The sequence below is a fragment of the Lontra canadensis genome, unplaced genomic scaffold (genome assembly GCF_010015895.1).
Source record: "Lontra canadensis isolate GAN:19392208 unplaced genomic scaffold, GSC_riverotter_1.0 scaffold34, whole genome shotgun sequence".
Lineage (NCBI taxonomy): Eukaryota > Metazoa > Chordata > Mammalia > Carnivora > Mustelidae > Lontra > Lontra canadensis.
Genome location: NW_022631028.1, coordinates 9,910,404 through 9,924,788, shown reverse-complemented (window position 1 = coordinate 9,924,788; position 14,385 = coordinate 9,910,404). Strand labels below are relative to the sequence as shown.

The window sequence follows — 14,385 nt, the reverse complement described above, 5'->3', positions numbered from 1 at the left end:
TTAAATTTTCCACTTTATTTTCTGTTTCCTTTTTGTGTTCCTGTTTCTTCTTGATCTCCTTCTCTTGCATTAAATAACTACTTTCTAGTGTAATATTTTAATTCTTCTATGAAATATTTTAATTTTTTATTATTTTCTTAGTGACTGTGCTGGGAATTAAAACATGTGTCTTAATTTATTGCAACCTACTTCAGATTAATACTAACATAATTCTGATAAAATATAGAAACTCTGCTTCAGCATGGCTCCATTCCTTGCTCTTTTGTGTCTGTATATGTGTGTATATATTATATATATATACATATATATATATATAAAACAGTGCTATAATTAGCTCTTTATCTTTTAGAAAGATTAGAGAGGTTATCAGAAAGATATATTTACAGAGTTTCTTATGTTAATCTATATTTATCATTTCTGGTGCTTTTTTGTCTTCTTTTATGGATTCAAGATGTACCTAATGTCCTATTCTTTAAGCCTGAAGGATTTCTTAAATATTTCTTGTAGGTCTACCAGCAACCAATTTTATCAGCCTTTGCTTATCCTGGAATGTCTTTATTTTCCTCCATTTGTAAGGCTGGTTTTTCTGGATATAGTATTTTTAGTTTATGGTTTTGGATTTCTTCTTAAAAAAAATTTTTTTTTAATTTATTTGAGAGAGAGAGAGCACAAGCACAAGCAGGGGGAGAGGGAGAAGCAGGCTCCCCACTGAGCAGGAATCCTGATTCAGGGCTCTACCCCAGGACCCTAAGCTGAAGGCAGACACGTAACTGAGCCACCCAGGCACCCCTGGTTTCCTTCCTTTAGCACTTTGACTACATCATCCACTGCCTTCTGGCCTCTATTGTTTCAGAGGAGAAGTCAGTTGATCATTCATCATACTGATACTTCCCCTGCCTGTAAGAAACCATTTTTCTCGAATTCTCAAGAATTTCTTTGCCTTTCACTTTCAAGAGTTGGGCTGTAATGCATCTGAATGATAATCTCATTGGCTTTACCCTACCTGGGGGATGTTGACCCTGGTAGATGTGTGTTTTCCATCAACCATGGCAGGTTTTCAGCCACTGCTTTTTCAAAGAGCTTTTTATTCCCTTCTTTCACTTCTTTCTTTTAGAACTCCCATTATATTTATGTTGATATATTTGATGTCCCATGTTTTCTGAAGCTCTCTTATTTTTATTCTTTTTTTTCCCCCTCTCTGAATAGATCATTTCTGCTGCTCTGTCTTCATGTCCACTGAGGCTTTCTTCAGCTATCTTGAATCCCTTTAGGAATTATTGCTGTCAGTTATTGTATTCAACTTGAGAATTTCCATGTGGGTTTTTTTTTTTCCATAATTTCTATCTCCTTATTGAGACTCAGTTGTTAATTATTGTCATACTTCCTCTGATGCCTAGTTTTGTATGTCCACTTAACCAGGCTATGGGATGCCCAGGTAACTAGTAATAATTATTTCCGGGGGTGTCTGTAAGAGTATTTCTGGACAAGATTAGCATTTGGATCAGTGAGCTGAGTAAACAGATGGCCCACCTCAATGTGGGGAATCACCATTCAATCCCTTCATAGTCCAGACAGAATAAAAAGGCAAAGGAGTGGTAAATGTGCTCTGAGCAAGGACGTTCATCCTCTCCTGCCCTCAGACATCAGTACTCCTGGCTCTGGGGCTTTCAGACTAGGATCAGGACTTAGACCATCAGCATCTCCTACCCCCACTTCTCAGGCCTTCCGAATTAGACTGAATTATACCACCAGCTTTCCTGACTCTCCAGCTTTCAGAAGGAAAATCATGGGACTTCTTGGCCTCCATAATCATGTAAACTAATTAATATATAATGGAAAAAAATACTATTGGTTCTGTTTCTCTGAAAAACCCTAATACATCTTCCTTTAATTCTTTAAGCATAGTTTTCTATACCTCTTTGGATATATTTATAATAGTTGTTTAAAAATCTTTGCTAAATCTAACATCTGGGGACGTTCAGAGCGTCCTATCCACCGTGGTTTCTTCCAATTATAGACTTTCCTGTTTCTCTGTATGTCTCATATTTTTGGTTGAACACTTAACATTTTAGATAATATGTTGTAGCAATCTGGATTCTGATTTTCCCCCTCTGATGGCTGCTGTTGCCATTTAGTTGGTTCTATTTATTCAGAAATTTTCACTGGCTAAACTTTGAAGCCTGTCTCCTACAGAGTGTGTGGCTTCTGTGTTTCAGCTCAGGTTTTTGTTGTTGTTGTTTAATTCTTGATTTTTTTTTTTTTTAGATTTTATTTGGGGGGGTTGCACGAGAGAGAGAGCAGAGGGGCAGCAGAGAGAGAGGGAGAAGGAGGCTCCCCACTGAGAAGGGAGCCCTACCCAAGGCTCAATCCCAGGAGACGAAGATCATGACCTGAGCCGAAGGCAGACACTTAACCATCTGAGCCACCCGGGGGGCCCTTGATTTTATTTTTTTAAGTCTGGCTTCATGCGGGCTGCTCTTGTATCGCCATAGCTCAGTAGTCAGCTAATGACTGGGAAAAGGTAGCATAATATCTTTTGCTGATGGTAGAGGGTAGAAGTGGACATTAAAAGGTCAGGCTATTCTTAAGTCTGCCCCAGCTTTTGTTCACTGCTAGGCCTTTCCATGTATTCTGGGCGATGTGGAAAGTTCTAGGGTTGGCCAGGAGTGTATGAATAGCTGAGGTTTTCTCTGGTCTCTGCTATGCACCTGCAAAGCCTCAGCAGGGAACATGTTTGCCCGAAAACTCAGGCTAGTAGACCTTTCTACTTCCTGGTCACCAAGGTCATCACTTTCATTAATAACACCTCTACACCAAATTCACGCAAGCCCCCTTCTACTGTGGCTGTGCAATTTACCCAACCTGAGTTGGGAAAGAAAGCAGCTTCAGACTAAAACACCTCAGACTCCCAGAAGTACCCAAATTCCAGCATTTTTTTTTTAGAATTATTCCTTTTATTGCAAAACAATAATATAATGATTTCTGTACTTTTCTTTATAAGAATAAAATAAAACAACTGATGTTCAAAATTGGAACCCAGATAATCAGACAAAAAAATCACATTTATTTCAATAGTTCAAAGTGCAAATACAGCAAGTCAGTTCACGTTTCAAGATACAGTTTTAAGTATAATGAAAACTTGATATACAAAAATGAAAGGGTAAATAGCAGAAATAAAGCTCAATTTTTAAAAAATTTCAAGTAACCCGAAAACCTTGACTAAAATATTCCACTTACAATTCAGAAATGCCTTAATTTATAGACACCAGTAGTACAGTGCAATCCCAAAGGACTTCTCAAAGAAAGAGAATCACCCCAAACCAGTCGGCTCAGGACAAGAGTGAAGTTCTCCGTGCTGGCTCTTCCTGCTTCGGCAGCCTCACTCACGCTGTCAATTGATAGGGTTCAACCCATGATACTTTGATGTTTAGGCAATTCCAAAAAATGTTTAAAGTTCAATACGAGGCCAACACCCTACTAAGAGAGTTTCTGAAATGGCCACTATATATTTAGAAGATTTTAAAGACCAATTTCAACTTCAGGACTATGATATTGCTGGGGAAAGACACAGATTATTACTTCTTCCATTACTTAAAACCTTTCTGTAAGGTTAGCAACATGGCCTTTACCACTTCCTCATGAAAAATCGTACTTAAATACATATTTATTTATTTCTACACATACAGAGCTTTTATGTAAAGTAGAAAAAGTTCCCACTAGGAAGATAATTAAAGGTTGTTAATGTTCTCTGTATCACTTAGCAGCCAAGACACATGTTTATTTCTGCTCTGCAGAAGCAATGTTAGCTACTTGCTTCAATTCAGGAAAAGTGTGTACCTTCAGGAAGGTATAGATGAGATACTTATTCAGTCTTTTTCTCAATCTTCTTCATCTTTTCATTGTAAGCAACAAATTGAGAGTCTGTTCCGAAAATTCTATCCCACCATGTAAACGTTGAAGCGTAGTTTCCGATGAAGTTCATATGGTGGAAATCATGATGCCGAGAACCAGCATAGAAAGGGATCAGATTTAAAGGGTTGAGAGGAATGTCATAACCACTATGGATGTCAATAGTTTCTATCAAACGAATAGTCACCCATGCCCAAAGGAGAATGACGTGATCACATAAAAGCATGATTCCAATGAAAAATCCAGTTCCAAGAATCAGAGTTTCCAAGGGATGTGCATATTCAGCTTCCATTCCAAATGGAGCCTGAAACTCATGATGAATTTTATGAATATATTTATATATTCTTTTGTGGTGTAAGAGCCTATGCAGGAAATAGTGCCAGGTATCCTCAATCACCGCACAGCCAAAGCATTTTGCCAAAAGCAGGTACCATCTTGGCATTCTTTCCCAATCATAAGGTATATTAAAATACTCTGTAAAATAATAAGTTCCACAGATCAAAGGAAGCTGGATAAAAAAGTGATTAAGGAGAAGTACTTTAAAACATTTCCACTGGTTTTCCCATGTTTCTGGTTTATCCTTTTGAATTTTGTACTTTTTCATGTAAGGTATAAATTGAAACAAAAATCCAGGTAAACAGAACAAGAAATAAAGGACCTCATGAACTATCAAGGATCCCCATGTTGCAATCTGGAACTTTGTATAATTATCCAACATATAGTTCCATGCATTTTTAAATGGTTCTTGTAGAGGGTTCTCAGGTAAAAGTGAATCTACATACTCCACAGCCAAGGATGCTGAACTAAAGATGCTGACACTTTCATTTGTTGCCATTTTTCAAATCTCTGCAGAAAGCCTTAGAATTCTGGACAACCGCGCGGAAACTGCCGGACACGGCCACCCTGACTCCACCCTCCAGCATTTTTTTTTTAAAGCACAAATGCTACTCAGATTGTTTCCTGCCATTGACTAATTTTTCAGGATATTGAAATGCTTGTTTTTGTCCATTTTGTCCAGCTTTATAGATGCATTTTGGGGAAAGGATTTACTGACCTCCTTACTCAGCCATACCTGGAAGTCCTGCCAATAATTCAATTTTAAAATCAAGCTGCTGCAAATAACACACAGTATGTAGTGATAGAATGATTTGTAAGGCTATGAATGTCTCATGGGTGATGTCATGATAGACTGATCCATCAACTGGAGCAGAAGGGAACAGGTAAAAATGGCTGATCACATTCACATCACTATCATTCCCAAGCATAATTTCTAAGTTGAAAGTGTTGCTCTATGTCATTTATATATCTTGGCAAGTGACAACTGTTTTAAGGCGCTGGAAACATATTATATATGTCAGAACACACACGTGTTCATATGTAAGTGCAGGTACAAACATGCACACTATAACAGCATTCTTCTGCCTTTCACATCCTATCACTGTGATGTTCTAATTAAGCTATATAAACTCCAGAGTTACTGTTAATCCCATTCTGGTAACATCCCAGAAATCCTAGGCATACTCTGATCTACAGAGGTAGAGAGGAGATGCCTGTCTTCTACTTGCAGGCAGAAAAGCATACCGAACAGAAGAATCAAATGCTAACGTGAACCCAGTTCCACAAAAATTAAGCATAAAAGCATATTATTAAGTCTCAAGGTGATTTCCAAAAAGATGTCAACAGTATTTAATTACCCACAACAATCTGATTGGCAAGGAATACTGCTTCAGGGGTGAGAGAGGTTCGCCCCACAGTACAGCAGCACCTCTAACATGGTCCAATATCTTAAATGCACAGAAGAAAATAAAAAGCTCAAATTAACTTCAAAGCTGAAAGTGGTCTCGGTACCAATTTTTCACGCTAGATCATGAATAATGTCAGTTGGCTGAAACTCTCTGAAGAGAGCCTCCAGGGAAATCTGTAAAGCACGTGTTCATCTTCAACCTCTACCCAAGAGTTTTTCTTCACAGTCATTTACCACCTGTCACCATCCTCCCTGTTACAGGGTGAAGTTTTGTCACTGGAGTTGCCACGAGCGAGAGCAGAAGAGAGGGTGGCAAAGGGGAGGCTGATGTGAGAGATGCTTGAGATCTCCTTTGACAAGGAGTTCTCAAGATGGCAGAGGTATGGCTAGCACTGCCGTATTTGCTGTCACTCCCAGTAGTTTAGAATATGATTTCATTTTCCCTGGTGCCTCAGGATGAGGCAAGCAGACAAGTGTATTCATAAATTAATAGGAATGAACACCACCAGATCAGCTAGAATTTACTGAGTACTCCACCAGTGCCTGGCATTGCATCATAGCTGCAAAAATTAATCCGAACTTTTTATTTATAATTTAATTCATACTGCCAACAAAGGCCACTGCTCTAAGGATCATTTTACAGTCACTTCGATCTATTTTACTGATGCTGCATCCAAATGTACAGCATTTAGGGGCACCAGGGTGGCTCAATCGGTTAAGTGTCTGCCTCAGGTCATAATCTCAAGGCCCTGGGAATCAAGCCCCAAATGGGCTCCCTGCTCAGCGGGGAGCCTGCTTCTCCCTCTTCCTCTGCCCCTCCACCTGCTTGTGCTTTGTCTCTCTCTCTCTCTTTCTCAAATAAATAAAATCTTTAAAATATATATAGACAGCATTTAATCACACCAACTCCATGAAATTGAATGAGTATGAATATCCCCAATTTACAGATGAGAATTCAAGGACGAAGGCCCTTGGCCAGATGCAAGTCAGGATCTGAATAATTTTATTCTCCCCTCAACATCCTGCCCCAGACACTGAATTATTTGCTCGGAGTCCTTCTATTAGAAAACCATTCCTGCAGTACTATTCTATAGATGCAGCATAAATTGGGAACAAAGATATTGCAGGATTGCCCTGAGCAATGGAGATGATCTGAAACCCAAGCTAGTGTTTTATCTTTAGCCTATCTTTAAGAGGGATGTGTCTTGGGTGAAAATAAAGAAATGTATCAAAAGACTCGGAAAATACTGTCAATGATTTTGAATTTTCAAAACCAAGTCCACATATTATCGCTCACATTATTTACTCATTACTTCATTCACTCATTCATTTAAATACTTATTGAATCCCCACTAGGTGTGGGGATTTTGCTAGACACAGGGCATACAGCTGTGAACATGGGCAGCTCATCCCCAACCTCAGTAGACTTGGGGGCAACCTAACAAGTAATCAGGCAAATATCATCAGTTCCAATAAGTACCCTGAAGGTAAAATTATCAAGTCTTATATGAACATGGCGGGGGGAGGGGAGGCTCCAACTTCATCTCGCACTTTCAGAGAGAGCTTCCCAGAGGTTATGTGTCAGCCAAGACCATAAAGTGCTGTCCAGGTGGATAGGGGGTGGTGGTCTATATTCCAGGCAGAAGATCATTTTACAAGGCAGGTGCTTCATTAGACATTCTAAGGGGTGAGTGGGGACAAGACCTATTCAAGAAACTCATGGGGGCATCTGGGAGGCTCAGTCGGTTAGGCATCTGACTCTTGATTTCAGCTCAGGTCATGATCTCAAGGTCATGAGATCGAGCCCCATGTCAGACTCCGCTCTTAGCAGGCAGTCTGCTTGAGATTCTCCCTCTCCCTCTTCCTCTGCTCCTTCCCTTCATGCTCTCTTTCTCTCTCTCTAAAATTAATAAATAAATCTTAAAACAAACAGTCATGGTATAGCTCATGCTTAGTATGCCAGCAAGAGATGACATTAGACCACACAAAACCAGAGCTATTTCTAAAGCAATGAAAATAGAAATGGAAACTTGCAGAACGAAGGAGTCCCTGACTTGGAAACACATGAGAAGCACAATGTTAGCGAAAATGTCCCTTAATGGTCAAGTTACCTTTACATAAATAGTGATTTTTTTAAAAAGCCAAAAAATAGCAACATTTTAAACCTCCCCCCCTCCATCCTGCTTCACATCTGGCTTCTGAAATGTTCTCTTTATATGGCGCAACATGGTAAACGGTGACATAGACCTTCCTTTCAAAGTGAGCCAAAAATAGAGAGGGAGATGTATCTAATAGCGCATTTAATCTGATCTTCTTCTCCTCATCAAATAAGACTCCCAGGGGAAAAAAAAAAAACAACAGAAACAGCAATCACGGAATGAGATTCTCATTTTAAGGACAATGAAGTGCCTGTAGGAGAGTAGGGAATGGCACATAATAGACCAGTGGAGAGGGAGAAATTGAGGATTTGGAACAATGGCTTGTTTCTAGAGACCCAAGGATGCATAAAACTCCTCTGGCTGCCAGGCAATTTGGAAAAGGAACAGCTTCAGTTGTAATATAAAACAGGAAGAAAGATCACCACTATAAAGGGACTGCCTTGAGAACTAGGAATGGATGAAACCCTTTTATAGAGGCCATAAACCGAGCTTGCTTGTTGGATGAGTTTATCGGCTCCGTGTACAAATGTCGGTGTCAAGTTCTCAGGTGGAAGTGTCTACCGTCTAGAATGCTGTTCTCTCCCTCTCCTCTTTGCCTAGCTGACACCTACACAGTTCAGGGGGCTCAGTTTAAGCAATTTCTTGTTACGGTTGTTCCGCTAAACATTTTTCATTCCCCAGTGACTGCAAGACCTGCTTGTTAGATGCTCCCATAGCACTGTCTTCCTCCCTCTGATCACAGCCCTCACTCCAAGAATCTGTGTAAAATGTGTCTCGTCTGTCTCTGCACATAGAAGCTCTGTGAGCAGAGGGCCCGGGCTGTCTTGGTCATCACTGACAACTCAGTGCTAGGAACACACAGCAGCTGTTCCTAATGATGTCTTTTTATTTTAATAGTCACTTGCTAATTCAATAAAATGTTGCAACTCCCACTTAAACACAAAAATTTTTCTACACCAACTACTTGCCAGATGCCATGCCAAACATTTTCTCAAGCTTTTTCTCATTTAATCTTTACAGCAGTCTGGTATTCATCATTATTTGGAAGGAGATAAAATCAAGGCTGAAAGAGAAGAGAGATTTGTCCAAGGCCATGTGGAGGAGATGTGGCAAAACCTGGATTCATACCAGGTCTTTTGACTGCCTCCGCGTACTCTCCCCACCCGCGCCATGCAACAGCAACTTCCTACTGCGTTGTCTGCTCACACATATGGTAACATGACGTTCAAGTCTTAGTGGCTGCAACCAACTGCATGATTTTCCTCCTCCCAGACACAACCAACACTTACATAGTTAGAATATGCGTTAAAAATGTTATTTTCAAAATAAACTGAATCAGTTGCTATAGGAAGGAGATAACCTTAAAAAGAAGACAGCAAAGTGAAACAGGACAGAATTCTAGAACTCTAACTAGATGTTGGAGTTTTGAGCCAAGGGCCGCTCACTACAGGTTTGGAGAGGAAAATAACCAAGTCACACCAGCATAAAGCTGAGATATTCTCCTGGACCCAATTAAGAGTATCAATTTGTTTACAACAGCCAGCATATAAAAAGCAACTCAAGTGTCCATCAGTAGATGAATGGATAGGGAAAAGATGGTAAATACACACAAGGAATATTACTCAGCCATGAAAAAGAATGAGATCTCGCCATTTGCAATGACACAGATGGACCCAGAGGGGATTATGCTCACTGAAATAAGTCAGACAGAGAAAGACAAATACTCTTTGATATCACTGATATGTGGAATCTAAAAAACCAAATCAAGAAACAAACAAACCAAAAAAAAGTAGAAAGAGACACATAATACCAAAAACAAACTGGTGGTTGTGTGGGCAGAATGGGCAAAGGTGAGTGAGAAATACAGGCTTCTGGTTATAGGATGAAAAAGTCATAAGGATGGAAGGTACAGCACAGGGAATAGAGTCGATGGTGTTATACTAGGGTTGTATGGTGACAGATGGTAGCTACACTTGAGGCAAGCACAGCGTAATACACAGAGCTGTCCAATTGCAATGTTTACACCTGCAACTAAAGTAACATTGTGCGTCAAATATATTTCAATTAAAAAAATAGTATCTATCTGTAATAGGCTCTTAGGACAGTGCCTGGAATATAACAAGTATTATAGAAGTGTTGGTTGTCACATACATGTGTAACTGATTGGTGTCAGGGGTCACCACTGAGTGAGTGTGGAAAGTAAGAAGAGAGAAGGAAGGGAGAGGTAATAAGAAGAAATGAAATTATAGGTGTCGTGTGTATGTGCGTGTATATGCCCATGTAAAATTTAACTGGGTAGTGATGGATGGTAACTAAATTTATTATGGTAATCATTTTGCAATAAATACAAGTATTGAATCATTATGTCACACACTTGTAACTAATATGATATTATATATATATATATATATATATATATATATCAATTATAGCTCCAAAGAAGGAGAAAATCTCTGTATCTCCATGAGATGTGTGTTAACTAACATTCTCCCAGAGACCATCTAAACACAACTTTCACCCCTCACTGTGTACATCTCGTACTTAGAAACACAACACTGACACAGTATTTCAGGAAGGAAGTAACTGCAACTTAAAATAGCCCAAATCTTAGATGTCTTCCCATAGGAGAGTGGCGGCATATTTCCTATGAGGAAGATAGCACTTTCTTTAAGGAAGTACCCTGGTGACCTCTTGGGTAAGAGAGATGAGGATCCCAAACCCGAGACAGATCTGGAACAAAGAGTCAACAGAAAGAGGGAAGAAAGGGAGGGAGGAGGTGGGAGAGGGAGGGAGGGAATGGGAATTTCATAGGCAACCTGAAAAAGAGGGAGGCTTACAAAAATACAAAAGAAGCAGGGAAGATATTAATCTTGCTCACAGAACCCTGTTCTCCTTCCCAGGCCTTCTCACAGTTGCGCTAGAATATGTGTGTGTCGTGTGTTTCATCTCTCCTCCTGTCTCTCTCTCCCCCTCCATCCTAGACCAAAAGCCCTGTCGCATCATGTCTGTTTGCATCTACTGCTCACACCTGGTGCACAGAACATGCTCAATCCTATTTGTTGACCTAATAAGCAAACAGGAGGGCAGAAGGGCTTCACAGTAGTCAGAACCTGAGCGGGCAAGACCAGTGAGGTTTCCCCATGGTGATGGAAACCAAGGCACTGGTTTAAAAAAAAAAAAGTGCTATCTAATTCTTAATGTGTTCCCTATGCCCTTCTCCCTATCCACTATCCAATTCTGGAAATTGTTTCACATCCATCTGGTGGTAGGACTTTGGAGGATGAAGGAGGAGGTGGAATGAATCAATTCACGTACAAACAGCAAGAAGATAGGAGTTTCAGAATTCTGCCTCCTTTGGAAAAGTTAAGAGAAGGGTTAATGGCAGAAGAACTCAAGCCTCAGTCTCTAGCTTCTTCAAATCTAACAAGAGACTAAGTAAGGTATTGGCTCAAGGCAGTTAAGAAGGTTGGCAGACTTAAAGACAACCCCCCCCTCCTCACCCAGCCCACTCTTGGGGTAAATTAGAATTATAGCAAATCAAGTGAAAGGAGAAATGTATTTCTGGCTCCCCAGCAACCAGCACACAGAAGTGGCATTGCCTGGGTAAATGTCACATTGAGCCCAGACTCAAACAAAGGGACTATAGCAGGCAGCCCCTCATGTCTTCTTTAGAATAAAGCACAAGCTATAAGAGCATCTTTCCCTATGGAGCCATCTGGGAAGTGGATGGGTCTGCATTCCACTATCAGCAAAAGGTATTGATTGGTACTTATGAAGTGCCCACATGCTCCTTGTGCTGGACAAAAGACCCAGTCCCACTTATAAAAGCATTCACTCAATGAGAGTATCAACATTAATACAAATAACAAGTGACGTCCCCCAATGACCATTAGACGTCACAATGGAGAAAAATCCTGATGTTTTAGAAAATAAGCCATTGTTGGCACAATCCCTTCCCAAAGTGACAGTTAAGTGACTCAATAGCCTCGTTTACAAGGACATGAAAACAAAAATGTTAAGATAGCTACTGAATAAAGTTTTTTTTATTATTATTCTAAAAGACCCAATAACAAGCAGTATTTTGGCTTCCGTCCTTCAAGGGAGTGGTTATGTCTCCCCAGAGGTCACAGGTAGGTCTTCACATTTTAAGTTCTCCTCTAAAGGACTTTCAACAGGAAGAAGCTTCCTCCAGAAGGCAGGGATAATTTGGCTTTTCTGAATCTGTAAATGCGTGGCAACAAAAAATGAGGAAGGTGGTGGTGTACAGGGCTGGGCTGGATGGACCACCTTGGCCATCCACACTCAGCTGCTTGGGGGGGCCTGTGACATCTGAAGGAAAACAAAACCAAAAACCAATTGCTCAGAGATTGGTTCCTGAACTCTAAGTCATTTCTAGGAATAACTTCCCATTAATCCCAGAAAACATTTATATCTACGAAGTTTGAACAGCTCTTCCATCAATTTATTCGGGATTTATAATCAGGGAGCTGTCATTTTCCAACAAGGAGATGATATGCTCATTGATTCCATTTCTCTTTCTGGCACACGAGGAAATGGTGAGTAATGCTCCTTCCCCCTTGGGGAATGAATCAATGGTGGCAGAAACACACCCTGAGCCTCACAATGGAGAACCCTGGTGTTCTGCTTGTCATCCTCTTCTCCGCCAGCTGATCAATGACAATACGTAAATGTGCATCCAAGACAACCCGCCCTGTCTGCCAGCATTACAGGAGCCCCTCCCTCCGGGTCCCTTTGTGCATCTGTGACAGAGGAGCTTGATGTACGGTCTCCCTGACGCGCTCCATCTCATTAGAGGACAATCCTTTGCTCAGTTCTTAATGGACTTTACAAATTGGTTGTCCTCCCTCTGGTGCAAGATTATTATAATTTTATTATTCATTCCAGGAATTAGTTGCCAAAAATGACAACATGATCAGTACCATTGACAGATACGAGGAACATCTCCCATGACATCTTAGGAAGGGGACCATCTGAAATAATGTTTGATCTTTAATTAGGAAGAAATGATTTGCCACTTTTCAGCAGAAGTGGGAAGCTACAGCATATGTGCCCTCCGCTCCGAGAAGCCAGCAGCATCCCCACCCCCCAGTGCTAAAGGCAAAAATTAAGCAAACTAATACATGCTAAACAGAGCCCTTGCTGTGCCAGCTGGAATGTGCAACTCAGATGTTAGTCGCCGTCAACCTCAAATTCTACATCGGGAATTAGAAGATCTAGACTCAGATCTCTGGTCTGACACCAACCTCCTCTGGTGCCAGTTTCCTCATAAATAAGATGGATAAAACAATGTCATTCAATCATTTCATTTCTAAAACTTTGTCTATGGCTGATACTTTTTGGTTGCCAGCATGGCAACCATTCACTTCTTTCTTCTACTCTATTGGCAAATTCTATCCCAACCCAGGAGAGACTGAAAATGCCAGATACTCACTTCCTCAGCCCTCCTTGCAGCTAGGGACAGCTGTGTGATATAGTTCCACCAAGGAAACATAAGTGGACATTCCAGGGACCAGCCAGGATCTGGAGTTCAAAAAGAAAGAGAGCATGGGAAATGGATGAGCAAGTAAGGCATGTTCTTCTTCTCCCTTCTTCCAACTCTGGATGTATGGACTTGGGATATGGACTTAGGGGTGGTGGTGGCCATGTTTAAACCAGGAAGGGAAGGGCCAGACCCTTGCAGAGACAATCACCCAGAGCCATGGCATTCTGGGCCAACGGAGAACCAACTCTGGAATTCTCTACCTCTCAACAACTTATTAGGAGAAGAAAATTAAGTCCAAACTAAGGAAACCATTCTTGGGTGCCATTTTATTTCTTGCATCTAAAAGCATCCCAGAAGCATCCCAGAAGAATTGTTATTCTGTGTTACGCTGTGTTACCTTTTTTTGTCTGTTTGTTTTTTCCATATTTTGTGCCACTGATGGCAGCTGTCTACCATGGTCTGTTGGATGTTAGACTGGCCACAGGTGAAGGCCCACAGGACCCCTAGGAAGGGTTGGTGGCAACACCTGATCCCTTCACAGACCCCCATCCTGAGTTAGGATGGGGAATTTGCTTTTCTATGTCCTCCCATTGATTTGTTCCACCTCTGTGGTCTTCCAGTCTTGCCAATAACTCAATTAGAACCTCCAAATGCTGAGATTCTCCCCAATTCTCTGCCTTTGGATTACAGTTTTACCCTTTGATTTAAAAAAAAAAAAATCCAATTTTTGCGCAGTGGCAGTATCGTAGCCAATGAGGTTTATCCGAGGCGTGATTATTGCTAATTGAAAAAAAAAAATCCAGGAAGAAGTAGCCTTAGAGACGATGCTAGATCTTAATATATTATTATTTTATCAAATATTATTTTATCAAATAACATTAGCCAAATATTACCAAAAAGGAGACATTGAGGTCAACTGGAAGACATTTTTAAACATTATTCTTAGGTGCCTCGTTAGTGCAGTAGGTAGCACGTCAGTCTCATAAACGTTATTCTTTGGACCATCTCACAACTTTTAAGACACAACTCGGGACCTAAGACATGCAGAGATTGTTCGAAGGGATTCAATG

At 40.6% G+C, this 14,385-nt stretch overlaps 1 protein-coding gene and 1 non-coding gene across 2 annotated transcripts; one reads left to right on the top strand and one right to left on the bottom strand.

Annotated features, from left to right (window-relative positions):
- Positions 1–3,744: 3,744 nt before the first annotated feature.
- On the bottom strand, positions 3,745–4,788 carry LOC116873557 (methylsterol monooxygenase 1-like). Its single transcript, XM_032867413.1, has one exon. It carries the CDS (start codon positions 4,742–4,744, stop codon positions 3,863–3,865), a length of 882 nt encoding a protein of 293 aa, XP_032723304.1. The 5' UTR covers positions 4,745–4,788; the 3' UTR covers positions 3,745–3,862.
- Positions 4,789–14,038: 9,250 nt separating this feature from the next.
- LOC116873631 lies at positions 14,039–14,174 on the top strand. Its single transcript, XR_004383870.1, has one exon. It is a non-coding gene; the product is annotated as a U4 spliceosomal RNA (small nuclear RNA).
- The last annotated feature ends 211 nt before the right edge of the window (positions 14,175–14,385 follow it).